This window comes from Diabrotica virgifera, chromosome 2, assembly GCF_917563875.1.
Source record: "Diabrotica virgifera virgifera chromosome 2, PGI_DIABVI_V3a".
NCBI classification, from domain to species: Eukaryota; Metazoa; Arthropoda; class Insecta; order Coleoptera; family Chrysomelidae; genus Diabrotica; species Diabrotica virgifera.
This window is the reverse complement of record NC_065444.1, coordinates 239239010-239266977: the sequence shown is the minus strand read 5'-3', so window position 1 is coordinate 239266977 and position 27968 is coordinate 239239010. Positions and strand designations below refer to the sequence as shown.

Sequence of the window (27968 nt, the reverse complement as noted above, 5' to 3'; positions counted from 1 at the left end):
CCATTTCCACAAAAATTAAAATTTATAGTAGTATCTGGAAAACTTTCTTTGCTTTTTCATAAGAATTAACATTTTGACCTGTTTACAATACGATAAAAAAAATGATTTAAAAATCAGAATTTTTAAAATTTTTGTAATTTTTTTTTGATAACTCCAAAAATATTCGATATACGTAAAAAATAATATACAACAAAATTTGAGTTTTTTTTTAAATTATCTTTCTTTTTTGTAGGATAAAAAATAATCGAGATAGAAACGTTTAAAGCCTAAATTTTACTGCAAGAACTGTGTAACCCTTGGCTTTTAACCTTTTATCTTAAAAAATAAGAGATTTATAAAATTTAATAAATTTAATTTAAAAGTTTAGCACAATTTAATAGCACTCAAAATTACCTTTAAAATGGTTTTTGGATGAAACTGATATAAAAATTAACGGAGTTATGTATTCTAAAAAACAATAATATTTTTTTGGAAAAGTTTTTGGAGCATAAGTTTTGAAAATACTTTGGAGCATAAATTTTGATGCTATCTACTTCTTATGGAGCTCATTTGATAGATATTTCTGAATATTTTGACAAGTGTTTAGTAAGTATTTATCGATACACCAGTTCCAAAGTGTAACAGGTCAGGAATCATTAGTGACGAAAAACAGTGGTAGGAGAGCCCAAGCGGGGATTTTTGCAGTTACTCGAGCGCGTCAGATTATCATATGGGGAGAAACCTGGTTCCCTGAAGATGTACCACTACCATATATTGGCTCTTAACACAGGGAAGTTCGTTAAGGGGGGCCCGAAAAAAAAATCTATCCTTAAAAAAACTCGAAATTGTCAGATTAAGATAAGGTAAGTTAAGTACATGCAAAAGAGTGCATATTTCAAAAATCTGACCATTTGAGCCGGGCGTAAGGAAATGGGAGAGTCCTAAAGTTTCACAAGAAAAAAGCGAATATTTCGTGAAATGAATGACAGATCCAAAAACTAAAAAATATGTGCTCAATATTTTTTAAGAATCTATCGAATGATACCAAACACGACTTCCCACGGAACGGGGTGGGGGGTAAATTTAATATTTTAAATACGTATCCCGTGATATTTCGCGAAATGAACATCAGATCGAAAACTGTAAAATACACTTATTTAATATTTTTGAAAAATCTATCGAATGGCACCAAACATGATCCCCCACGGAGGTGGGGTGGGGGTTACTTTCAAATCTTAAATAGGAGCCCCCATTTTTTATTGCAGATTTGGATTCCTTACGAAAAAATAAGTAACTTTTATTCGAAACATTTTTTCGAATTATGCATAGATGGAGTTATAATCGGAAAAACGATTGTTGGAAATGGAAAATTAAATTAAAAAATGGCAAGCGCCCACTAAATGGAAAACTTTACTTAACTTTTTTTGGTTTTACGACCTACTCTTCACAACGCAATAGGTCCCCATAACGCTCGAGTGACTGCACATTTAGCATATTTTGCTCCCCTACCAACTCGAATTGTTACACTTTGGAACTAAAATAACAGTTGACAAACTAAAATAACAGTAATATTGACAAAATATATGTGTGACATCTTCACCGAACGTTATTATAGAGTTGTTACCCTTTAGAACTCATAAATATTAATTGGTTATTGAAGCACTTTCCAATACTTAACTTCAAATCACTGAAACTTGTTACTCTTTGGAACTGATGTATCCATATTATAAAATGCATCGTTTTCCCATTATTTAAGTTTGAATAGATAGATTTGAAAAAAAAAATAAGGAAATCTACGGTTTCGTTTTGATTAAAATATGTCTTCCTCCATCCCCCGATAGTACTATTTCTAGGTCTACCTGTTGTCAAGGAGGCTCTAAGGAAGACAGATTTTTACCATTCCGACCGTAGATTGTCGATATAAATTAAAATAATTTATATCGCAGTATGGATAGAACGCCCTCTAACGGGGAATAAGCGAAATGAATTTCGACTCAATTCAAGCTATCTGCTTAACCCAGGTATAACATACCAAAAGGCACCGCCAGGAAAACATTCCACTTTGCGGTTCAGAGAGCCCATATGAAACGAGTCTTTGTACTCTATGCAGAGTATGGCATTAACAAAATAAGAAAATCTACGGTTTCGCTTTGATTAACCTTAAATTTCCTTAGAGCCTCCTTGACAACAGGTAGACCTAGAAATAGTACTATCGGGGGATGGAGGAAGACAGATTTTAATCAAAACGAAACCGTAGATTTTCTTATTTTGTTAATGCCATACTCTGCTTAGAGTACAAAGACTCGTTTCATATGGGCTCTCTGAACCGCAAAGTGGAATGTTTTCCTGGCGGTGCCTTTTGGTACGTTATACCTGGGTTAAGCAGATAGCTTGAATTGAGTCGAAATTCATTTCATTTAGATAGATTTGAGTACTCGTCGAAAAAAATATAGGAGTTAACTTTAAAAAATATACTATTATTATTGAATTAATATTATAAAATTAACATTAAAAGGTTTATTATGTACGGAATTTATTCGATTTTTATTAGTTTCAATTTTGCAAATGATACAATTTTGTAAAAACTTTTGAGCAAATTTTTGAGCAATTTATGAAAAACCGCCTTATAACATGCATTTTTTTTTCACGAAAAATTAAAATTTTTGATCTCTACTAAAAAGTATTGATTTATTTTAATAATTTTATATAATAAATTTTGCTTAGAATTTGTCCCTTTACCGATCCATGGGGTTATGTAAAATAATTTTCACCCCAGAGAAGGGATGGCATCTACCCCCAGGCTAAAAGCGCAAGTTGGTACTATATGTCACTTTTGTTTCTTGAGGTATCCTCTAGCAACTCATCAATTTTCATAAAAATCGATGGAGGTTCACCGAAATCGGAGGTAAATATTAGTTGTTGATCATTGATCCTTCATACAATGTACTACATAGTTGTGCAAGGCAATCATTTTACGAATCTTACTTTCCTCTAATAAAAGTAAAAGTGAAAATTCACAAAAATAAAGATATCTCGCCATTATCAGAACGCAATTCGTAACATTGCGTGGTTACGGTTATCTAATAAGGCTTTCTTTTCTTGGTCAGTGGTATTATATTCATTAAGAGTTCATAATTACTGGTTTTATTCTTCAATCTTATTACTTTATATAACTTGGATATTGAAAATGAATTGAGTGCAGCGAGTATGTAATAATTTATACTTTACGACGCATTACAATAACAATCATAATTGTTAATAGCACAGAAAGTGTAAGGGGCTAATAATTGCAGATAGGTACCTACACTTTCTTTCGATTGTTTAATGTATACTTTTATTTTCTTTTAATTATAAATTATGAAAATTTGATAATCAGCGAAAAGTCTCGGGTCAATAGTCGAAGAAAATCAAAGTGTATAAAAAATATACATTATGGGGTAGACAAACCCTTCATCGAAATATAATAAACCAAAGAAAATATACATAATAAAATTGATATTTTCCAATATACAGTGGGGGCAAAATTATGGAATATATTAATTTTTTAGAAAATGGGCGATTTTGGAGACAAATCCCGAAACGTGTCGATTTTTATTTTTAATTTATGATTTTTTGACATAGTATAAGTCATACTTGCGACTTTATCCATATAGGCGTGATGACGTAACCGACGATTTTTTAAATGAGTATAGGGGTGACGTGCTAGCTCATTTGAAAAGTTATTTAAATATCTATTCAATAATATAAATATTAAGATAATTCAGAAATGAATAACCATTTTCAATTTCGTTGCAAAACGAAAATACAGCCGCACCATATTCTAGTCCAATCAGAGAGTGCAGCAAGCACCTCTACCGGTTTCGAAACTTATTAGTCTCTCATCAGGAGGCACATATGCTGCTCTCTCTGATCCAACCAAAACAAATGGCATAGATGTCCTAGCGGCAACTGCTAACAAAAGACTAAGTTTTCACTCTAATGGCATAAACAACATATAATGTTGCTTTATATGCCATTAGAGTGAAAACTTAGTCTTTTGCTAGCAGTTGCCGCTAGGGCATCTATGCCATTTCGTTTGTTGCAATCCGGGACTGCACGCCGGGGTTTGTTTTGGTTGGATCAGAGAGAGCAGCATATGTGCCTCCTGATGAGAGACTAATAAGTTTCGAAACCGGTAGAGGTGCTTGCTGCACTCTCTGATTGGACTAAAATATGGTGCGGCTGTATTTTTGTTTTGCAACGAAATTGAAAATGGTTATTCATTTTTAATTTGCATGTTTACTCTGATTGGAGTACGAAGGGAACCATTCTCGTTGGAACTTTACCGCGCTGAGCAGATGGGACGTGAATTATAAATTGTAAAATTCCCTCATCTACCTTAGTCTCAGCATCCGTATGGCTTGCAAATTGTAGAAGCCTCGGAGGTGTAACCAGAGAAGGTTCCCATTGTTTTCAGTCTGGTGGGATGTAGAGCAACATTATGTTGTTTTATATGCCATTAGAGTGAAAACTTAGTCTTTTGTTTATTAAGATAATTATTTATACGGGCTGGTCAAAAAATATTTTTAAAATAAATTAGTTGACAAAACAAGAAATATGTACATTATGTAATTTACTTAATTCCAAATTCATTTTACGCAGAAAAATGTGTATTTGATAAATAATATAATATATTAATAATAATATGTTTATTAGTTTTCATGTACATGTATCTGTATAAGAATTTTACAATAATTATGTTATTTACACATAAAACAATAAACATCTGGCACTATCCGTTAAAACCAAAAATGGTCGAGCACGGCAATAGTGTGTATATCGTGTAATACATAAAAATATAGTTGAGTACTGTTACATAAAATATAAATAATTAATAAATTTTAATTACATCTACAATAAAATTATACTTCAGTTTGTACAACGTATTTATATTATTATTTCTTTATTTATTTATTCTTTTATTCTAATGATGAAAACTATACCCACCTCAATGTTATGACACTCATGTAATGAACATAATATTCATTAAACCATACAAAATGATAATAGTTGTTTAATCCATTAAATTTTGCACATAGCCGCGATCTAAATTAAGAATATATTTTTTAAATATTGATTTAACCATCACTGGTGAGTTGAGAGTAGTTATATATATTTTATACATCTCAGGTAAGGAATTAAATGTTTTTGGAGCTTGATAAAGGATGTATCTTTGTCCTAATTTTTTTTTGCTACTTTCAGTTTTAACATTTTTATTTGTTTTATTACGGGTTTCATAGGGGTGGCATAGTTTATGAAGTATATGTTTTTTGTTATAGATATATAGTAATATTGAATACATATATAGTTTTCTTGTATCCATTACTTTTGCTTCAACAAATAGAAGATGACTTGAGTATGTGCGTTTTTTATGTAATATTATTTTTAGTATTCTCTTTTGTAGTATGTCAACTTTTTTTAAGAATGTTTTTAATACACCACCCCAGCCAAGTATTCCGTATCTAATTCTGGACTCAACAAGTGAGAGATATAGTATTTTTAAGTACTTTACATCGATTATTGATTTTATATATTTAAATTTAGGAACTATAGCTCTCAAACATTTTGTTAGTTCGTTCATATGCTTATCCCACCTTAGATGTGAGTCGATAATTATACCTAGGTATTTTATAGTATTGGATATTTTAATCGTTATGCTACGTTCCATGTTATTGATGCTTATATGATTAAAAGATGGTAGTGATACTTTATTACTACAAAATGGAATAACAAACGTTTTTTCGAAGTTAATTGTCAACGCTTTATAACTGAACCATTGAATTATTTTAAACATATCTACTTCAATTTTATTTTTTAAATCTTTCCAAGTGTCCGCACTATACAAAATAGCAGTATCATCAGCAAAACTGATTATTCTTCCTTCGGTGTTTATGTTGTATAAGTCATTGACATGAACGTTAAATAGTAATGGACCTAAAACTGTACCTTGAGGTACACCAGATTTTAGGATGAGTTGATCACTATAAGTGTTATTTACCTTCACTATTTGTTGTCTTTTATTTAAATAACTTTGAATTAACTTATGTGTAATTCCGCGCACTCCGCATGCTTCCAATGCTTCCAGCAGTTGTGGATGGCTTACCGTATCAAACGCTTTCGCTAAATCCAGAAATACACAAGCTGTGGGTTTATTTTTGTCAACTCTATCATATATGTCATTAACAAGTTCTGTAATTGCGTCACTTGTAGAAATGCCTTCTCGAAAACCAAATTGTGAAGTTGATATCATGTTATGCTTATTGAAAAAAGTTGTTAGTCGAGTTTTAAATGACTTCTCAAATATTTTTGTTAAGGTTGTTATTAGTGAAATTGGTCTATAGTTTGAAGGATTACGTTTATCACCCTTCTTAAGAATAGGAGTTATAACAGTTTGCTTAAACTTGTCCGGGCACACTCCAGTTTGAAATATTAGATTTATTAATTCAACTAATGGTTTTTTAATTTTTCTATTTATATTTATTACTGTTTCAGCGGTTATTTTGTCAATTCCCGGAGATTTCTTTTTCTTTAGGTTTTTTATAATGTTTTCTATTTCACTTTCTGAGACCGGTGTCAAATATATGGAATGTTTTGAAGATTTATATATAGGCGTATATGATTATATGATTATAACTTTTCGTTAATTTAAATGTTCCGACTGCCACCCACCTGCCTCTTTACAGGAATTGAAACGATGACGATACTATATAGAGATGACGAGAGTATTATAGAGGAGCCACCTCTGGATCACACCACCATTTCATGAGATCAAGAATATACATAAGAAATAATTCACAACACAACAGTCTAATAAAAATAAATTGTACTGAGGGTGAAAATATAAAATCTAAAAGCTACCCTACAGAATCAAATAAACGACGAGTCGATCTCTTTTCTTTATAACTTGAGGCTAGCATCAAAACGGAAAGATATACAAGGAGTAACAAATGAAGAATTAAGAGGATCGGTACGTTTTTTCGGCTGCAATGCTATTCAAATGGGGATTCATTTTTTTCGAATCCTGAGAAAACTAATAAGTATTTTTTAAAAATTTAAACGCAGAATGAAAGATTGCGTTATTAGCGAGGGCCGAAAGTCCCTGAGAACTTCTATAATACTCTGGGCTAATTAGCAAAATACAAGGAAAAGTTATTTACCAGCAATTTTATTGCTGGAATCGAATCTTATTATTGTATGTATTAATAATATAGATATGCAAAGTCCGCAGATAGTGTGCTACTTGTTTTATAAACAAAATGGCGCCCGAAAATCGTGTTTTTTCAATTTTTGCTCTATAACTCCAAAGATTTTAACTTTAGACCGAAAACACCCAAATAAAAATTCACCGCAATTAAATTCTGCATAGAGACGTGTTTTTTCCGATTTACTTCGACGAAAACTTTCCCCGGAAAAAGCGGGTTTTTCCAACAAAATCTTAAATTTTCAACTAATCTTTTAGATAAGTAGTTGTTAATGAATAATTAAATAACTTGGTAATTTAAAAGCCCTTCCCGTATATATTATAATTCCAAAAGCTTATGGAAATTGAATGAACAGTTTAGCAACAATTGAAATGTTAATTAAAAATTTACGGTCGCTATAATACCGACAATAATTATGATGCATAAGAATAACTATGATTTTTTCATAAAAAGACACTATACCTATCTAATGTACTATACAGAATTAAAATTGGACTATTTAAGCGGCCTCAGGAATATTTTAAAGTTATAAACAATTTTTTGGTTTATAAACAAATAGAATATCTCGGAAAATATTAAACTAAATTAAATTGTGAAAACGGTATTCGAAAGACAGCGCCAGGACGCTTCTTTTAAAAGAAAAAACGTTTAATTATGACGAGTGGTTCCTGAGATACAACCGGTCAAAATTGACCGGAATTTACGGCAAATATATAAACAATAGGATCATAATTTTCAAACCATCGCCTTTTTATTTTTGTCCTCTTTCTCCACACCAATTTTCATATCTTTAAAATCCTCATAACATATATTACTATAATAAAAACTATCGATAATACGTGTGAAAATTGCCAAAAATAGCAAAATTCCAATCAAAAATTAGGTTGGAGAAAATGTAACCCTCAAAGTTCAAAATCGGTATACGTTAACAAAATGCATTTTCTCGGCTTCTCATGGAGAAATTTCCTTCATTCTTTTTTTGTTCCCTAATAACTCGAGTAGAGCCATCGAACTAACGCATTATTAAATGTCAAACTTGCTTTTCTTTTGTTATAATAGATTAATTTATTTATAAGAACAGAAAATTACATATTTTTTCCAGTTGTAGGCTTTTTTTTAGATAAACTTACTACAAGTGTACCTTTTAAGTTAAAAACATAAATATTCTCATTTGAAAGCTGTATACTTATTTAAACAATTTTTATTTAAACAAATTAAAATATTGTGTTAAAATAAATAAATAAATTTATTATAACAAAACAAAAGCAAGTTTGATATTTACTCTACTCGAGTTACTTAAGAACAAAAAAAGAATGAAGGAAATTGCTCCATGGGAAGCCGAGAAAATGCATTTTTTTAACGTATACCGATTTTGAACTTTGAGGGTTACATTTTCTCCAACCTAATTTTTGATTGGAATTTTGCTATTTTTGGCAAGTTTCACACGTATTATCGATAGTTTTTATTATAATAATATATGTTATGAGGATTTTAAAGATATGAAAATTGGTGTGGAGAAAGAGGACAAAAATAAAAAGGTGATGGTTTGAAAATTATGATCCTATTGTTTATATCTTTGCCGTAAATTTCGGTCAATTTTGACCGGTTGTATCTCAGGAACCACTCGTCATAATTAAACGTTTTTTCTTTTAAAAGAAGCGTCCTGGCGCTGTCTTTCGAATACCGTTTTCACAATTTAATTTAGTTTAATATTTTCCGAGATATTCTATTTGTTTATAAACCAAAAAATTGTTTATAACTTTAAAATATTCCTGAGGCCGCTTAAATAGTCCAATTTCAATTCTGTAAAGTACGTTAGATACGTATAGTGCCTTTTTATGCAAAAATCATAGTTATTTTTATGCATCATAAATATTGTCGTTATTATAGCGACCGTAAATTTTTAATTAACATTTCAATTGTTGCTAAACTGTTCATTCAATTTCCATAAGCTTCTGGAATTATAATATATACGGAAAGGGCTTTTAAGTTACCAAATTATTTAATTATTTATTAACAACTACTTATCTAAAAGATTAGTTGAAAATTAAAGATTTTGTTGGAAAAACCCGCTTTTTCCGGGGAAAGTTTTCGTCGAAGTAAATCGGAAAAAACACGTCTCTATGCAGAATTTAATTGCGGTGAATTTTTATTTGGGTGTTTTCGGTCTAAAGTTAAAATCTTTGGAGTTATAGAGCAAAAATTGAAAAACACACGATTTTCGGGCGCCATTTTGTTTATAAAAAAAGTAGCACACTATCTGCGGACTTTGCATATCTATATTATTAATATATACAATCATAAGATTCGATTCCAGCAATAAAATTGCTGGTAAATAACTTTTCCCAAAAATAGCCTATTCTCCGATAATCAGCCCAGACTATAATGTTTATTTTAATAAGTTACAGGGGTGAAAAACTAAGAGAAAATTTAGTGTTATTTTTAATTTCAAATATCTCATTCAAAATAAACTTTTTATTTATTCTAAGGGACTTTCGGCCCTTGGTAATAATTTAGTCTTTCATTCTGCGTTTAGATTTTTCAAAAATATTTATTGGTTTTTTCATGATTCGAAAAAAATGAACACAATGTCTGTGGTAATTTTCCAAATCTATCTTTGTCCTTTGTCATACAACGCACTCAGTCGAATAGAATACTGTAAGTCAAACACTGACAATCAGTGACAATTTTAAATAATTATTTGACATGAATCGGGAATATTTTGAGTTGTTGATTAAATAATATTGATATATAGTGTATTTGATAAATAATTGATTCAAAAGGTGAACTTTATAAAAAGTTATTTATTGTGTATTATTTATGGAAGATAGAAGCAGAGAATACATCAAGATATATTCTGTGATCCAAGTATTTTGTTGTTAAAGGTGTTCAAATTGTAAGCATTCCATAGTAACAATATATTATAAAAAAATCACTGTAACACTTTTCCTCTTTTCTCGATTGAGTACCTATTAGTTTTTGTTGTAGGTACATATAAATTATTACAATCACTGAATACATAGCTAGTGAAAAAATTATCACATTTATTAACTGAATTAATAATTTGCAATTTTACAAAAAATAACAGTTATCCAAGAACATTCAAAAGCCATCTCTTTAAGCTAGTTATGACATTGTCAAGTAGAATGACATTCTAGTAATATGTACATATCCATACCAGTGTGAATTTTACTACACGTAATTTGCCATGTAAAGACAGAAAAGGTAGGGATAGCCGTAAAATATTTGCGAATTATGCACCTATGGCCTTAAATGAAAACATGAAATGGCAAACCAGGAAAAGCTAGATATAGAACCAATACAAATGGATGAATGGGTAAAATATTACTCAGAGTTATTATTAGAAGAAAGGTAGAGGAGAGGAGTGTATTATGGAATACCATTTACATTTTTAAAGATAACATTCTTTTTTGAATAAAAATTCCCAAAATCATCATAACTCCATACTACAACTTATTGCAATGAAGTATCACTTGTAAGAAATGAAATATTTATTTTGTTTTTATAAAAATATTTATTACAAAAAAAAGTTACAAATGAAGGTTAATATGAAATAGTCGGGTAATATATGGAATACATGTTATAATCATTGAAAAAAAAATATAGTTTATTAAACATTAAATGAAAAGAAATATTTTCCACTATAAAAACCGTATTTTTAAGATTATATGCTACCTAATCATTACTGCTTCTACTCTACTTACAAAAATCACAGACATAATCTTCTTTCTCTGTTCCGGTACAGTCAAGGTGGGATCACAAAAAACAGTTTAAGAATTGAATCCAAATCTCTCCTCGTTTATCTTCGAAAAAAATTTCCATTACAGAAGATACATTCAGAGTCTTTGTTTTCTAGTTTTTTAGCTAGCCATTCTTCTAGAAATACCTACTATTCCATAGTAACCGACACGCAATCTTGTAAAAATAACCTTTAAACTGATGGACAAAACACTATTAGCTAACAAACGCCCAAGCTATGCAAAACTACACTTCTTTTACTTTACATTACGATTAACCTCAATGTTTGAATCAAATGTATTATAGTAGTAGTAGTAGATTAAAATGTTTAAAACATGACCTGCAAAAACTTTTGAAGGTCACAAAACAAACTTTTTTCTGTAGCGCGTTGTACAGCAACAACAAGCGGTCAGCTCTGGCTAATTCATGATTAGCTGATTAGGAGAGCTGTAAACTCGGTATTCCATATTTCCAGACTATTCCATATAATACCCTCCTCTCCTTTATCTATATACTCTCCAACTTACGAAAAAGAGACAAACACAAGTTGGAAATATATCTGAAAACGAAATAAGAAATCCGTTAAAAAGAATGAAAAATAACAGCAACTGGACCTGGAGACATAAGTACCTGCAGAACTGCAATGAATACAGTGGAAATAATATTTGGGAGAAGAAGCTGCAGATTGCCACAGTGAGAAATGAACGCATTAGAGTACTAGGAATGTAAAGGAACGAAATAGAAAAAAAATGCTCTAGTATGGACATGTGCAAAGGATGCAAGGGACAATAATACCGCTGAAACGGACAAATAAAAACAGCAATGGGAAAAAAGTGACCTTACTGAAGAAGATATATATGACAAGAAGAAATGGCGATTGGGATATGGTAAACGGCAAACATAATATACAGGGCGTAACAAAAATACAGGTCATAAATTTAATCACATATTCTGGGAACAAAAATAGTTCGATTGAACCTAACTTACCTTAATACACCTTAGTACAAATGTTCACATAAAAAAAGTTACAGCCCTTTAAAGTTACAAAATGAAAATCTACTTTATTTCAATATATCGAAAACTATTAGAGATTTTTTATTAAAAATGGACATGTGGCATTCTTATGGCAGTAGCATCTTAAGAAAAAATTATAGTGAAATTTGGACACCCCATAAAAATTTTATGGGGGTTTTGTTCCTTTAACCCCCCCCCCAAACTTTTGTGTACGTTCCAATTAAATAATTATTGTAGTACCATTAGTTAAACACAATGTTTTTAAGACTTTTTTGCCTCTTAGTACTTTTTCGAAAAGTCAGCTTTTATCGAGATATTTTGAATATTTGTCAAATCCACCACATATTTTTATATGGTTAAGTTAATAGGGCAGTCAATGAGGTTATTTGGATCCGAATTCCATCCTACTACATCGAATTACTTGATATTTTCGCAATAAGTAGAGAATAGCTCAAGAAACAAAGTCTACCCTATGTCGATGTTCGATTTTATCTTAAGGGTGGCTCCCACGCCTTCTCGGAGGTGTAAAATTTTTTGGTTAAAATACCACGGAAGTGGCTAGAGATCCTAATTCTAAGCAAAAACTGTTCAATAATTTTTTTTGAAAACTCAATAATTTTTGAGTTATTCGTGGTTGAAAATTGGCCATTTTCAAATGACGGGCGGAAAAAATGACTTTTCGGGCGGTTTTTTGCGAATACCTTAAAATCCATGCATCCAACGAAAAAAAACTATATGTTGGGGACTTGGTCCCGCTATTGATTGCACAATGAATGTAATTAAAGCCAATATACTTTTCAATTTTTATTGTTGTAATAAAACTAACAATTACAACATAAACCAACAGAAAAGTCCCAGCGACCTGTTTTATAATTGACTGTTCTTCGCGACGTTCTAAAACAGAATGAATACAATAACTGTGATCTTGACGTTCTACGCAGTTTAATAATTACGCACTATTTTCTCTGTTAGTAAAGTCAACATTTTTTAGGAACGATTCTTAACATATTCCCCCACCTTGAAATATTATTTCAATAAACATAAAGTTAAACAATTTATAAGACAAGTAAATCCCCAATTGGACAAACAAAAATTAATACATAACAATGATTACATATAAATGAGTACATAAAAATGAATACATAAAAATTAATACATAAAAAAGAATACATAAAAAAAAAGAGTATATTTTCTTAAACATTGTCAATTGGTAAGGGACATAACTTTGAAATTGATCGCTTATATTCGCCATTTACAGTTTGAATACGCGCAACCCGCACTTTGTTATCAGGGCCGACATACACTTCCTGTACACGTCCCATCTTCCATTGACAAGGAGGAAGATTGTCTTCCTTCAGCACCACCAATTGTCCAACTTCTAAATTTGGTTTTTCAGTAAACCACTTAACCTTCTGCTGCATTTCGGTAATATAGTCCAAAGACCACCTCGTCCAGAAGTGCTGTTGAAGCATTTGCATATGTTGATACCTAGATAATCGATTTATAGGTATTTCTCGTACATCAGGATCCGGTAATGAGGTGAGTCGTCGTCCAATAAGGAAATGAGAGGGGGTAAGGGACTCAAAATCATCAGGACTTGAGGACAAAGGACATAAAGGTCTTGAGTTTAGGACAGCTTCTATTTGAACTAGAATGGTATAAAACTCCTCAAATGTAAGATTACCATTGCCCAAAATTCTTTTTAAGTGTTTTTTACAGGACTTTACCCCCGCCTCCCATAGACCACCAAAGTTTGGAGACTTGGCTGGAATGAAGTTCCAGTTAATACCTTCACTACTGACTGAATTTGTTAAAGACTGTGAATAAGACAATAAAAAATCTCCCAATAGTTTTAATTCGTTATTTGCCCCAACGAACTGGGTACCATTGTCGGACAAGACCTTTAATGGTTTACCCCTACGTGCAACAAATCTACGAAAGCACGCGATAAACGCCTCTTTTGTCAAGTCCGACACCAACTCAATATGAACTGCTTTAGTAGAGCAGCATACAAACAGACATACATAACATTTTGAAAGTATAGACTTTCTCCCATATTTATTTTTAATTTGGAATGGACCAGCATAGTCCATCCCCGTTACATAAAATGGAGGTGATGGCGTTACCCGATCTTTAGGTAAAGGAGCCATTATCTGAGACAGTGGAACTGGCCGGGCCTTGAAGCACTGCACACACCTATGAATGGCATATCGTACCAAATTCCTACCACCAATTATCCAGAACTGTTCACGGATTGAACTCAAAACCGCCTGAGGACCAGCATGTAACAGACGTTCATGTTCCCATTCAACCAACAACTTTGTTAATGTATGCTTAGAGCTTAATAGAGCTGGATGCTTCTTCGCATACTCCAAACTCGACAACTGTAGTCGACCCCCCACCCTGAGGATACCATTCGCATCAAGAAATGGACTTAACTTGTGTAGGGTATTATTAGACAACAATTGCCCTTTACTAGACAATTCTTTAATCTCTTGCGAAAATGATTCCTTTTGCGCCAACTTAACCAAAATATTCATAGCATGTGTTAACTCTGCAGGGGTTAAAACACCCAATACTGTCTCTTTATGTGAAAGTTTTGTAAAATATCTTAAACAATAAGCCAAAGACCTTTTTAATCTAATTATGTGACCGAATATATGAAATGGAAACTTATATATGTCCTTAGCATCTTGACAGGTTCCAACATGCACTCTAGTCTCGGGCATATCACTAATTGGTTCAGGAACGGACATAGGCCATTTTTGCTCATCCAACATTAACCAATCTGGGCCATACCACCATCTTTGACACTCCATCAGTTTTGACGGAAAAATACCTCGAGATATGATATCTGCAGGGTTTTGATCCGTCCTAACATGTCTCCACTCTTTTGGGTCCGTTAATTCCTGAATTTGGCTTACACGATTTCCCACAAATACCTGAACATCACTAGGTGACATTTTCAACCAACTCAACACCACAGTAGAATCACACCAAAAGACTGTTTTTCTAAAGTTTATAGTCATTGCTTGTTTTGCCTTAGCTACCAGCTTACCTAATAACAGGGCTCCACATAGTTCCAGTCTAGGAATAGTTAATCTTTTTAATGGTGCCACCCTTACCTTTGCACACAACAAATGTACTGAAGTATCTCCACATTTATTTACACTTCTCAAATAAACACAACAACCATAAGCATTTATAGAAGCGTCACAAAAGCCATGAATATCAACCACTGATACACCAGAACATACTACCTGCCTAGGAATTGCTAACTTATTTAATACAATGAAATCCGATTTTAATCTAGACCATTCACCATCCAACTCACAAGGTAATGACTCATCCCACTTCAAATCCAACTTCCACAGTTTTTGCAAAATAATTTTGGCTAGAACCACACTAGGTGCGACCAGCCCCAACGGGTCAAATATTTTCGATACATCCGACAGAATATTTCTTTTTGTGTGCCTTCCATCTTCAACTGAAAACTTAATTTCAAACAACAATTCATCTTGCTTAAATTTCCAATAGAGTCCCAACGTTTTGTTTTGTTCTTTCTCTCCAAAATGTACCTGATCAACCAAGACTGAACTGTCTAACTTCCGTTGCACTTCTTCATCATTTGATACCCACTTCCGTAATTCCATACCTCCAGCTTTTAGTATTGAGACCATCTGGGTACATAATTCCAATAATTCCTCTGTTGTCTCTGCTCCTGTTAACACGTCATCAACATAAAAGTCTCTTAAAATTACTTCCGCTGCCTTAGGATACTCCCTTTGACCATCCATACCTAACTGTCGCAAACACCTGATTGCAAGATATGGAGCTGACCTCGTTCCATACGTTACCGTGTTCAAGGTATATTCTTCCAGCTGTTGACTAGGTGAAGTTCTCCAAAATATCTTCTGCAAACACCGTTGATTATGTGATACCCAAATCATTCGGTACATTTTTGCTACGTCTGCACACACCACCTTAGGATGTTGCCTAAATCTCAACAAAATCAACAAAAGATCTTCCTGAAGCTTTGGTCCAACATGCTGAATATCATTAAGAGACACGCCCGTATTTGTTTTCATTGAACCATTGAAGACAACTCGCAACTTAGTAGTGCTTGAATTTTCATTCAACACTCCATGATGAGGAAGGTAATAAGCTATTTCACTTTCAGAAGGTTCTGACACTGACATGTGACCCAGTGATATATATTCATTCATAAAGGAGCCATACATATCCTTCAGAACGACATTTTTCTCTAACCTTCTTTCCAACGCTAAAAATCTGTTCTTAGCTTCAAGTTTAGAATCCCCCAAATGCTCCAACTCTCCTTTAAATGGAATTCTAACGATAAATTTACCATCTTTTTCTCTCTTGGTATTTTCCACAAATATACTCTCACACTCTAATTCACCAACAGACAATGACTGCCTCTCTTGAGGAATTTCTTCCACGGCCCAAAATTTCTCCAACTGATTTTGAATGTCAACTACATTTAAATTACACATAGTTGAGTTATACGTCTGTGGATTCTGCATCGGTCCAGCCAGTATCCACCCCAGCAATGTCTTCTGCAACACGGGTTGAAACTCAGATAATTTAATCTGTCCCACACAAAGAAGACTATAAAACATCTCGGCACCTAGTAACATGTCCACTTTACCAGAAAATCCAAATCCAGCATCAGCTAGCGGTAAATGAGGGGGTATATCTAATTGAGATATATTTAGATTTTGACTAGGTATCAAACCACAGATCTTTGCCACAACCAAACATGAAATTGTTTTCTGAAAATTATTATGCAATGACTTAAATGAAACCATACATCTGCCACTAACACCAGAAGACTTTTGATTGATACCAAAAATTCTGATTGTGACTGTATCTTGTTGAAGTTCCAACTTACCAGCTAACTCAGAAGTAATCAGGTTTGGCTGACTCCCAGAATCCAATAAAACACGACATGTTTGCCATGAGCCATCCTTTGCCATCACCTGTACTAATGCGGTTGCTAATAGTATTTCTCCTGGTACCTCTATCCCATTATCCAAAACAACCGACCCAACATGCTGTGTAACCTCTAACGCCTGTGAAGAAGACGTTCCAACTTGCAAACCACCACTATTACCAGCTTCTCCAGCTTTCGCTCCATCATATTCTTTGTTACCACCAGGTCGACCAACTTCCGTAGCTGTATTTGGTCTTACATCATAATGTAACATCGTGTTGTGTTTTTGTCCACATTTCCTACAGTTACCTGCTTTACAGTATTTACTTGTATGATTTGCCTTTTTTAAACAATTTAGACAAAGGCCCAACTTTTTTGCTTGTTCGTACCTCACAAAAGTTCTTAATTTCCCAAATTCCACGCAGTTATTAATGTAATGTTTATTTTTGCAATAATGACAAAACGGATCTTGACTTGTTACACTGAATGTATTAGTCTCTGTTAAGTTTGACTCTGTGTTCACAAATGATTTATGTCGTTGCCATTTATTATGTCCTCTGTTATTGTGGCTACCAGCGCTATGTTCCTTATTTTCCTTAACCTTTTTTGAATTCCTCTCAATATTCTTTAAAGTATCTACCCTTTCATTTAAAAACGTTTTGAATTCATCCAAAGTAGCCACTTTTCCCTTTGGCCGCTTTTCCTCCCAACATCTAAATGTAATGTCGTCAAATTTTTTTGTTAGGCAGTGTATAACTATTGGATCCCAATTTTCCACTGAAATGTCAAGCTTTTCCAACGTTAACAGGGTTTCTGTCATAGTATCCAACATATTTCTCAAATGATCAGCTGACTCCTTTACCATATTTGGAAACAACAACAACGCATCTAAATGATAATCAACCAACATGGGAGTATCGTCATACCTGTCACACAAAAGTTTCCAGACAATATTATAACTAACTGCTGACGTTTGGCGCTTCTGCAGAACTTTAGCGGCATCACCCTGTAACGCTCGCTTTAAAAAATGAAATTTTTGAATATCAGGAATACTTTTATCATTGTGGATAAGACTTTCAAAGCAATCTTTGAACTCTAACCAATTTTCTACAGAACCGTCAAAATTTGCTATCGGAATTGGAGGTAACTTAATCTTAGTCCCCCCACCATATACGTCACTGACCAAACTTTGATTATCATTAGCATTACCAGGATATCTACTGTCATTCACAATCTTTCTAGCTTTCGAAATAATTTTATAAAATAAGTTTTCAAAATTTATTAATTCAGACTCTCCATTATATTTGTCATCTAAAACCAACATTTCTTGTTCAATTTCTTCAAATTCATCCAACAGTCTCTCCGCTCTAGATAATCTACTTTCAAATTCAATAAGAAATTGTTCGTCATTAATTTTCCCCTCAACAATATTACTACTATCTACAAATTTTGTAAAAATAGTTAATTTTCCCTTAATAGTCCCTCTCTTTCTTACTAAACCTTCCGTCATCTTATTAATAATAGAATTATAGTTTAAATTTTAAAAAGAGTAAACCCTGTACTATTATAATTATTAAACTTTAAAAAGAGTAAACCCTGTAGTATTATAATTATTAAACCAAAACCAACTAGTTCAAATATATTGGGAATATGTTTATGTAACAGGAAATAATAAAAATATAAGGAAATGTTAACGACTCACCAATCTCCAATTTTAACCAACTTTGCACAAAACAGTTGTAAAAAATCGATAACTTCATCAGCATTTGAAATCCATAAAACCATAAACCATTAAAATTTTATTACCATCCGACTTCGTTTGGACCACTTATTACCATTCGGCTTCGAAGAACCACTTATGTTGGGGACTTGGTCCCGCTATTGATTGCACAATGAATGTAATTAAAGCCAATATACTTTTCAATTTTTATTGTTGTAATAAAACTAACAATTACAACATAAACCAACAGAAAAGTCCCAGCGACCTGTTTTATAATTGACTGTTCTTCGCGACGTTCTAAAACAGAATGAATACAATAACTGTGATCTTGACGTTCTACGCAGTTTAATAATTACGCACTATTTTCTCTGTTAGTAAAGTCAACATTTTTTAGGAACGATTCTTAACACTATACAAAACGTTTTTGTAGCTTTAGCTTATAAAAAAACAAAGAGATTCGTTCCTTCATATATCTTCTAGTTATATTACAAAAAAAGATATGGTAGGTGAGAAGAGTTTGTTTTTTTGGTGCATGCTGAAATCGGTGTATTCAACTTAAAATAAAAGAGAAACGGTCGATTTTATTTGTATAATCCCACCAATACCTTTTGTAGTGATTGAAAGGACCTTTAGAATGAGCCACATTAAATGTTGATTACATTCAAAGTAAGCGAGATATGCTGCAAAAAAATTGATGACTAATGGAATTTAAAAAAAATGTTAAGTACATTTAACCCCTCATCGATCACAATTTAAATGTATCGTTTTCCTTCCACAATACTTTTTATTATAGTGTTATTTCTATGTTCAAAAAGTTGGACGGGTTTAAAATGGATAGTTTTTGAAAAAAATAAGATCAAATTATAGAGCGCATTTTTAAATTTTCTTAAGAATCTTCCTTTTTCTCCATGTAACTTGAAAATGATAAGAGATTCGGAAAAAAGGTACCACACAAAAATGTAGGATTTTGTTGAGTAAAAATTTTGTTTTATGTTTCATTATTGTATCTCTTATCATTTTCAAGTTACATGTAGAAAAAGAAGATTTTTAAGGAAATCTAAGAATGCGCTCTATAAATTGATCTTATTTTTTCTTCAAAAACCATTAATTTTAAACCTGTCCAACTTTTTGAACCCGTCCATAATACTATAATAAAAGGTATTGTAGAAGTAAAATGATGCATTAAAATTCTGGTGGATGAGAGGTTAAATATACTTCTCATTTTTTCTTAAAATACATTAATCATCAATTTTTTTGCAGCATATCTCGCTTAGTTTGAAAGCAATATACCTTTAGTATTGCTCATTTTAAAGATCTTTTGAAGCACTACAAAAGGTGTTGGTAACATTATACACCTAAAATCGACCGTTTGTCTGTTATTTCACGTTGAATACAACGATTTGAGCATGCCCAAAAAAAACAAACTATTTTCACCTGCCATATCTATTTTTATATTATAACTAGAAGATTTATGAAGGAACTAGTCTCTTTGGTTTTTTATAAGCTACAAAAATGTGTTATATAGTTTTTTTAGTTAGATACATAGTTTTTAAGATATTTGCAAAAAACCGTTCGAAAAGGTGTTATGTTTCAATGAAAATGACCAATTTTCAACCATGAATAACTCAAAAAATATTGAGTTTTCAAAAAAAAATTATAGAACAGTTTTTGCTTACAATTAAGTTCTCTAGCCACTTCCGTGGTTATTTTAACTAATAAATTTTCTACCCCCGAGAAGGGGTGGGAACCACCCCAAGATAAAAGAACTCATCGGCATAGGGTAGACTTTGAATAAGGAGATAAGTAGAGGCTATTCCCAAAATTTCGTTAAAATCCATGCAGTAGGATAGAATTCGGAGGTAATACCCTATCTTTGCTCTCATTTACTGCCGTATAAGTACGATTATGGAGACTTGGTAAAATTTATTTATGATTGACATTTTTAGGTATATTTTAATCCATATTAAAAAAGAAGCCACATCTCGATACAAGGTGCTTTCTAGAAAAAATACCAAGAGGCAAAAAAGTTTTAAAAACACTGTGTTTAACTAATGGTACCGCAGTAATATTTTAATTGGAAAGTACACAAACATTTGGGGGGTTTAAAAGAACAAAACCCCCATAAAATTTTTATGTAAACATATTAAAAAATCAGCCTCAACTCGATAAAAACTGCCTTATCGAAAAAATGCTAAGAGGCAAAAAAGTTTTTAAGAATATTGAATTTAACTAATGGTACCACAATAATAATTTAATTGAGACGTACACAAAAGTTTGGGGGGGTTTAAGGGAACAAAGCCCCCATAAAATTTTTATGGGGTGAACAAATTTCACTATAATGTATCTTTAAGATGTTCCTGCCATAAGAATGCCACATGTTCATTTTCAATAAAAAATCTCCAATAGTTTTCGATATATTCGAAAAAATAGATTTTCATTTTGTAACTTCAAAGGGTTGTAACTTTTTTTATGTGCATATTTGTACTAAGGTAAGTTAAGTTCATTCGAACTATTTTTGGTCCCAGAATATGTGATTTAATTTATGACCTGTATTTTTGTTACACCCTGTATAATAAGTAAGTAAATATTTGTCTATACCAAAGTCTTCTTATCGGCATACTTAATTCATTTGTGTCTTTGTTGGTAGATAGAGACCCTAGTGTGGGTTTCCCTTTCTCTTTCTCTCTAGATAACAAAACATTCATTTAATAAGCATATTAAAATAAAAGATTACTTGATAAAAATTTCTGCTACGTTGGCTTAAATAGTTATTTATGAAACAGTTCGTGAAGTATGCTTTTTGCGAACGCACGCGATTTTTATAGCACGAGCGACAACGGAGCGAGTGCTATAAATCGCGTAAGTTCGCAAAAAGTACTTCACGCACAGTTTCATACAATATTTTATCTACGATAAACCAATAAAAAAAGCTGTAACACGTACACAAGTAATTCTCAGTTTTTGATCCGAAATAGTTCTACTTTTTTCTCTCGCTTCTTTTATGGTTACATAAATTTTAATAGCTTTTAAACTATTATTATATATGGTATTCACAATTTAATTAATAAAAATTATTTTATGATGAATTTGCATCCACGCATTTTCTCTATATAAATCGTTGGTCCTTCGATTGTTAGCTCTTCTTCTATTTGCCCCTTCCAAGAGAGAAGATTTGCATTCAAATTTGTACAATATTAATTTTTATATCATACGATGCTATTATGTTAAAACCTTGTGCAAGAAGATATTGAATAACAGAAGGCATTAAGAAATATCTACTTTTGTAATGCTTTAAATTAAATCTCTAATGCTAACTTAAACACTTCAAAAAAATCTCATCAAATAATTTTCTCCATAAATCGATTTCTATTAATATTTGTTTTATTCATTAAATATATTCATACACTATGATAATGCTAATATAGATTTTAAAAAAATTTCCCATAGTAAATACTATTTAAATATTTGTTTTGTGTTTTTCGTTTATTTGTATATTTAATCGCATATTTTCTCAGGTGACTGACCGTCTAGGCTCTTGTCAATGTTCAAGTCAAGTTTTAATTTACCGATATCTGTAAGAACTATGTGTGTTCTAGCCGTTAATTGCTATCTTCGTGTGTGAACTTTTTAGGTTTGTCTAAGTGCGAATAGTCCAGGTTGTGAGCCGCTCCCGTATGAAAAATGTTTCTGATTCGGTTTCTTGGCGGATTTCTATTCAAAAATGTCCCCTTTAAACAAATCTGAAGGGTGCCGGCGAAGTTTTTGGACAGACATTGTTTAAACAAATTCCAATAATTGCCTCTTTTGCTTTGCTCCGCCAAACATTTTTTAGATTTTTTGGGTTATTTCAAAGAAAAAAGGTCTGTTGTCATTTTTCTCCAAAGTTAATAGTTTTAAGCGATTTAAAATCTGAGAAACGCAAAAATACGCATTTTTGAGGCTTGAAAACTCGTACCTTTGTACATGATTATCTTTGAGTTTTACAAGTGCTTAAATTAAAGTTTAAATATTCAATTTCGATATTCTGAAAAGTAATTGGAGCTTGCTTAGACCATATATGGTGCGTCTCTGTCGCACTTATACCTACACATTTATAATTTATTATTGAAATGCCATTTTCTTGGAAATTGGTCAAGCATTTAACAAGGTCATCCAAGATTGCTATTCAAACTGAAGAATGAAATCTCTCAGCCGCTATATACAATACCAAAATCATACCTCGAAGAAAGGCTATTTTATGCAAGATACGAAGAAAGTGTGTCTAACATAAACAACATAAAATACCCACAAAACAGCGTCTTGGGACCAATTATTCTCTATACAATCTTTACAGCTGATTTCCCAACTGGAGAAGAATCTCCAAGCGCAACATTCACAGATGACACTGCAATTCTGGTAAAAAACCCAGATCCTATACAAGCAGCTAAAATATTGCAACAAAACATACATTTAATTGAAATATGGGCTAAGAAATGGAAGATAAAAATCAACAAAGCAAAATCAGTTTAAATCAAACTAAACGTCATAAAGAAACACCGAATATCCTAATGCATAACAAGGACATTCCTAAAAATGATACTGTACTTGGAGTATACCTTGACAAGGGGCTAACATGGAGAACACATATTCTGGATGAAGAGAAATCAATTAGGAATAAAATTCAAAAAGCACTACTGGTTACTCGGCCGTAAATTCTCCTTATCTTGATCTAAGAAAGTATTAGTGTATAAAGCAATCATCCAGCCCATCTGAACTTAGGGGATTGAACTGTGGGCAACTGCAGCAGACAGCTTACTTACTTATTCCTCTTCACTCCATACGGAGCATAGGACGTCAACTGTCTGCCTCCATTCTGCCCTATCCTTTGCACTGATCTTTATTTCTGCCCAGGTTTTTCCAATAGCATTAATTTCTTTCTCAGTACTTTTTTTCCACGTTTCTACGGGTCTACCTGGTCTTCTCTTTCCATGTGGTGTGTATTCTAGGGCTTGCCTCGCTATGTCAGTGTCAAGTATCCTTAGTGTGTGCCCCATCCACTCCATTTCCTTTTCCATATTGTCTTAGATATAGATTCTTGGTTAGTTATTGTCAATAACTCTTGGTTTGATAAGCGGTTTGGCCAGTAAATGTTAAGAATCTTCCTTAGGCATTTATTTATGAACACTTGCATCTGTCCGATACATTTTCTAGACAGTTTCCAAGTTTCGCAGCAGACAGTAACCTATTACTCGTAATACTAGAGCGATTTCAATTTAAGGTTCTTCATGCCATCACAAATGCATCTTGGTTCATTCCAAATGCAGACATTTACAGGGACTTGAAAATCGTGACAGTGAAGCTAATGATCGTCAAATCTAAGGACTGACTGGAAAAGCACCATAACGAATTAACAGTGAATTTCTTGGACAACTCCACACAACTAAATAGACTAAAAATTAGAACTTATCTTTACTTACCATTTACAAAATAAGTGTCCATATCTACCTAGTTTAGTTATTAGTAATAAACCCAGGAGTTGATAGTCATTGGACTAAAACTCTTCTTACACATGCTAGGTGCAAAAATACTTAGTGTTACTTACTATGATGTAGCAGATTGTAATTTAAAACAAATAAAAAAATATTATTAACATAGGTTTTTTAATAACTTATTTATTTGTTTAATTATTGCTAATGTGCTAATTAAATATGCCAATAATCACAAAATAATAAGCGTATTGGTATCTTCTTTTATTTTTAATGTGATCGATACAAAATACTTATCTATCTTATAATCTGTTAAGTACGTATAATCTGTAGAAGTACGACAGAGACACACCATATATAGTGCAACGGACCGCGGCGCGGCGCTTTAAAAGTTGAGTGTGCGCGCATAATTAACAATTAAAAAAATAGTCTATATTGAAATAAGCCCCGATTACTCTTCAGAATCTTGAAATTGAATGTTTGGACTTCAATTTAGGTACTTGGCAACCTCAAAAATAATAATTTACAAATGAGTTTTCAAGCCTCAAAAATGCGTATTTTCGTATTTTCGTATTTTTCAGAACTCGAAAATTATCAACTATGGAGAAAAATGACAGAAGACTTTCTTTGTTTAAAAGAATCCAAAAAATCTAAAAAATATTTGTCGGAGCAAAAAAGGAGATTGTTTAAAAAAATTGGTTAAACAATTTCTGCCCAAAAATTTCGCCCGGCAACCTTCAGATTTGTTTAAAGGAGACATTTTTCAATAGGAATGCGCAAAAAATCAGAAACATTTTTTATACGAGAGCGGCCTGACATCTGACAACCTGGAGTAGAAGTATTCCCGAAATATTTAAATTTTCATCATAGATAAACAGAAAACGCAGGGTAAAAACTTCGAAAAAATAGGAAAGAACAGGCATACAAACACAATAGTAATATGATAACCAATTAATATTCGGGTCAACAGTTAGTAGGTATGATGTATGATATTATAAAAAGTAATCATGTAAATATTTTTTAATATTAAAATTGAATGGTGCAATGCCGTCAACTGGCAAATTATACGAATACACCAATTACAGTAACCTAGAAAATCATGAATAAAATATTAATCCATGTTAGTTAACTGTAAAATCACACACAATAATACACTTGCGATATTATGAGAATTAGTAAAAAAACTATACTACTGTATATCTATATTTATATCTACGAGTGTTGTTTTAAAAATTACCAAAGAGTGCATTTGGATACATCCTATAGTGCAGGGGTGGCCAACCTTTTCGGCATCCGGGCCAAAATTCGGATACACAATTTTGCACCGGGCCGCACTACTAAGTAATCTTATGTAGCTAACTAACGAACAAAAAAAACATCATTTTTGAAGATATTTTTAAAAATAAAACAAACTTCTTGGTAAGACAATTTAATGAAAAAATAAAGGCACTAATTTTTTGTTTTATGTATCATTCTGCTAACTGACCAAATTTGTAAATTAATGAGATATCTGACTTTGTTTAGCAGAACTACATAATCTCATCAATCTCGCTCGACTGAAGTCGTTGCTACACGTAGACAGTTTTCTAGATGAACATCGGTAATTCGTGTTCTGATATGGGATTTAATATGCCTCATCCTACTAAAAAGTTGTTCAAGTGTAAGTGTTTCCAAATAATGAAATCATGAACAGAGCATGTTTGTAAAATGTAGGATATTTCTCCTTGTCAAAATAGTTTTTATAGAATTCCTCCACGCCAACCTGATTAAATTTTTCTTTCAACTGTGCATCAAAATCGGAAACCCACTCGTCGTCTTGAAAGTCTGAAATGCTCTTTGATTTGCTTTCAAAAAATGATTGTATTTCTTGCCTCAAATCAAAAACTCTTCAACATTTTTGCACGGGTCGGCCATCTTACTTCTGCATAAAATATAACATCATCATATTCTGATTCGAAGGACTTGAGAAATTCTTGAACTTAACGGTGATTCAAACCTTGTGACTTAATAAAGTTCACTATTTTGATAGCTACCTTCATAACATGGTCCATTTTGAGAGATTTGGCACACAAATTCTCTTGATGCATAATGCAATGAAAGCATCGACGTATTGCCTCGTATAGGCCTCGTTTTCAATCAGCTTTACCAAACCTACGTGTGTCCCAACCATTGCTGGAGCACCATCAGTTGCTAAGCCCGACAAGTTGTTTAGTTGTAATGAAAAGCGATTGAGTGTTGATTGACCGGCCTCTAATAAATCTCGTGACTTAGTGGTATCCTTAAGTGGAAATAATGCTGCTAGTTCTTTAGTTTTATCAAAATTGGTATCAACACCTCTGATAAAGATCACCACTTGTGCGGTATCCGTCATATCGGTGCTTTCATCCAATGCCAGAGAAGAGAATAATATATGAACTCAGATGCAAGATTTTTTAACTTATCTTCGACATGTTTTCCAATATCATCCACACGCCTTGTAATAGTTTGACGAGATAGGCTTATTTTTGAGAATTCCGTTTTCTGTTCTGGACATATTTCAGCGACACTGTCCAAACACTCCTTAACAATTTCACCGTCTGAAAAAGGCTTTGATTTTTTTGCTAGGATTGAAGCTACTGCATAACTCTTTATGTATGTTTGGTATTTGTTGAGATTAAACATAAGAGAGGAAATTAAAAATATTTTTGGTAAATATTGTCATCTCAATATCGTAATTATTTTTTTAATCTTATTTTAAATTGACTTAGTCTTAAAATTGACTTAGCTTCGCGGGCCACAAGCTGACAGTTGACGGGCAGCATGCGGCCCGCGGGCCGCTGGTTGGCCACCCTTGCTATAGTGTCCTATACAGACACTAATTAGTCCATGTGGTGAGACCGCTCCCGTCTGAAAAAAAATTCTGATTCGGTTTCTTTGTGGATTCCTATTCAACAATGTCCCCTTTAAACAAATCTGAAGGGTGCCGGGCGGAATTTTTGGGCAGAAATTGTTTAAACAATTTTTTTAAACAAATACAAAATATCATGTTTTTTGCTCTGGAACATATATTTTTAGATTTTTTGGGTCAATCTAAACAAGAAAGGTATCTTGTAATTTTTCTCAGAAATTGATAGTTTTGGAGTTATAGGCAATTTAAAATCTGAAAAATGCGAAAATACGCATTTTCAAGGCTTAAAAACTTATATTTAAATTCGTATTTTTGAGGTTGCCAGATACTTAGATTGAAGACTGAACATTCAGCTTCAAGATTCCGAAGAGTGATCGCGTCTAACTTTAATTTATACCGTTGTTTTTTAATTGTTAAATATGCTTGTTTATCCGATTTTTTGCCGGTGCGGCGCGCTCCATTTAAAAAAAATCTCCTATTTTCATCCGAAAAATATGTTTTCTAGATTCTTTGGGACATTCTAAATAAAATAAGTTTCTTGACATTTTTCTCAAAAGTGAATAGTTCTTAAGTTATAAGCGATTGAAAATCCGAAAAATGACAAAAAACGCATTTTCGGATTTTAAATCGCTTATAACTTTAAAACTATTAAGTTTTGAGAAAAATGTCAAGAAACTTATTTTATTTAGAATGTCCCAAAGAATCTAGAAAAAATATTTTTCGGAGGAAAATAGGAGATTTTTGAAACGGAGAGCGCCGCACCGGCAAAAAATCGGATAAACACGGATATTTAACAATTAAAAAACAACGATATAAATTAAAGTTAGACGCGATCACTCTTCAGAATCTGGAAGCTGAATATTTAGTCTTCAATTTAAGTATCTGGCAACCTCAAAAATACTAATTTGAATATGAGTTTTTAAGTCTCGAAAATGCGTATTTTCGCATT

The 27968-nt window shown here is 32.4% G+C and overlaps 2 protein-coding genes across 2 annotated transcripts in view; both read right to left on the bottom strand.

Annotated features, from left to right (window-relative positions):
* The window catches only part of LOC114328529 (chaoptin), a 149754-nt gene that overhangs the window by 28427 nt on the left and 93359 nt on the right, over positions 1–27968 (bottom strand). The window lies entirely within an intron of this gene.
* LOC126880951 (uncharacterized) lies at positions 260–26503 on the bottom strand. The gene is made up of 4 exons (XM_050645030.1): positions 26284–26503; positions 18048–18387; positions 16402–17873; positions 260–315 (listed from the first exon to the last, which is right to left on the bottom strand). The coding sequence occupies exons 1-4, from the start codon at positions 26501–26503 to the stop codon at positions 260–262; spliced, it is 2088 nt and encodes a 695-aa protein (XP_050500987.1).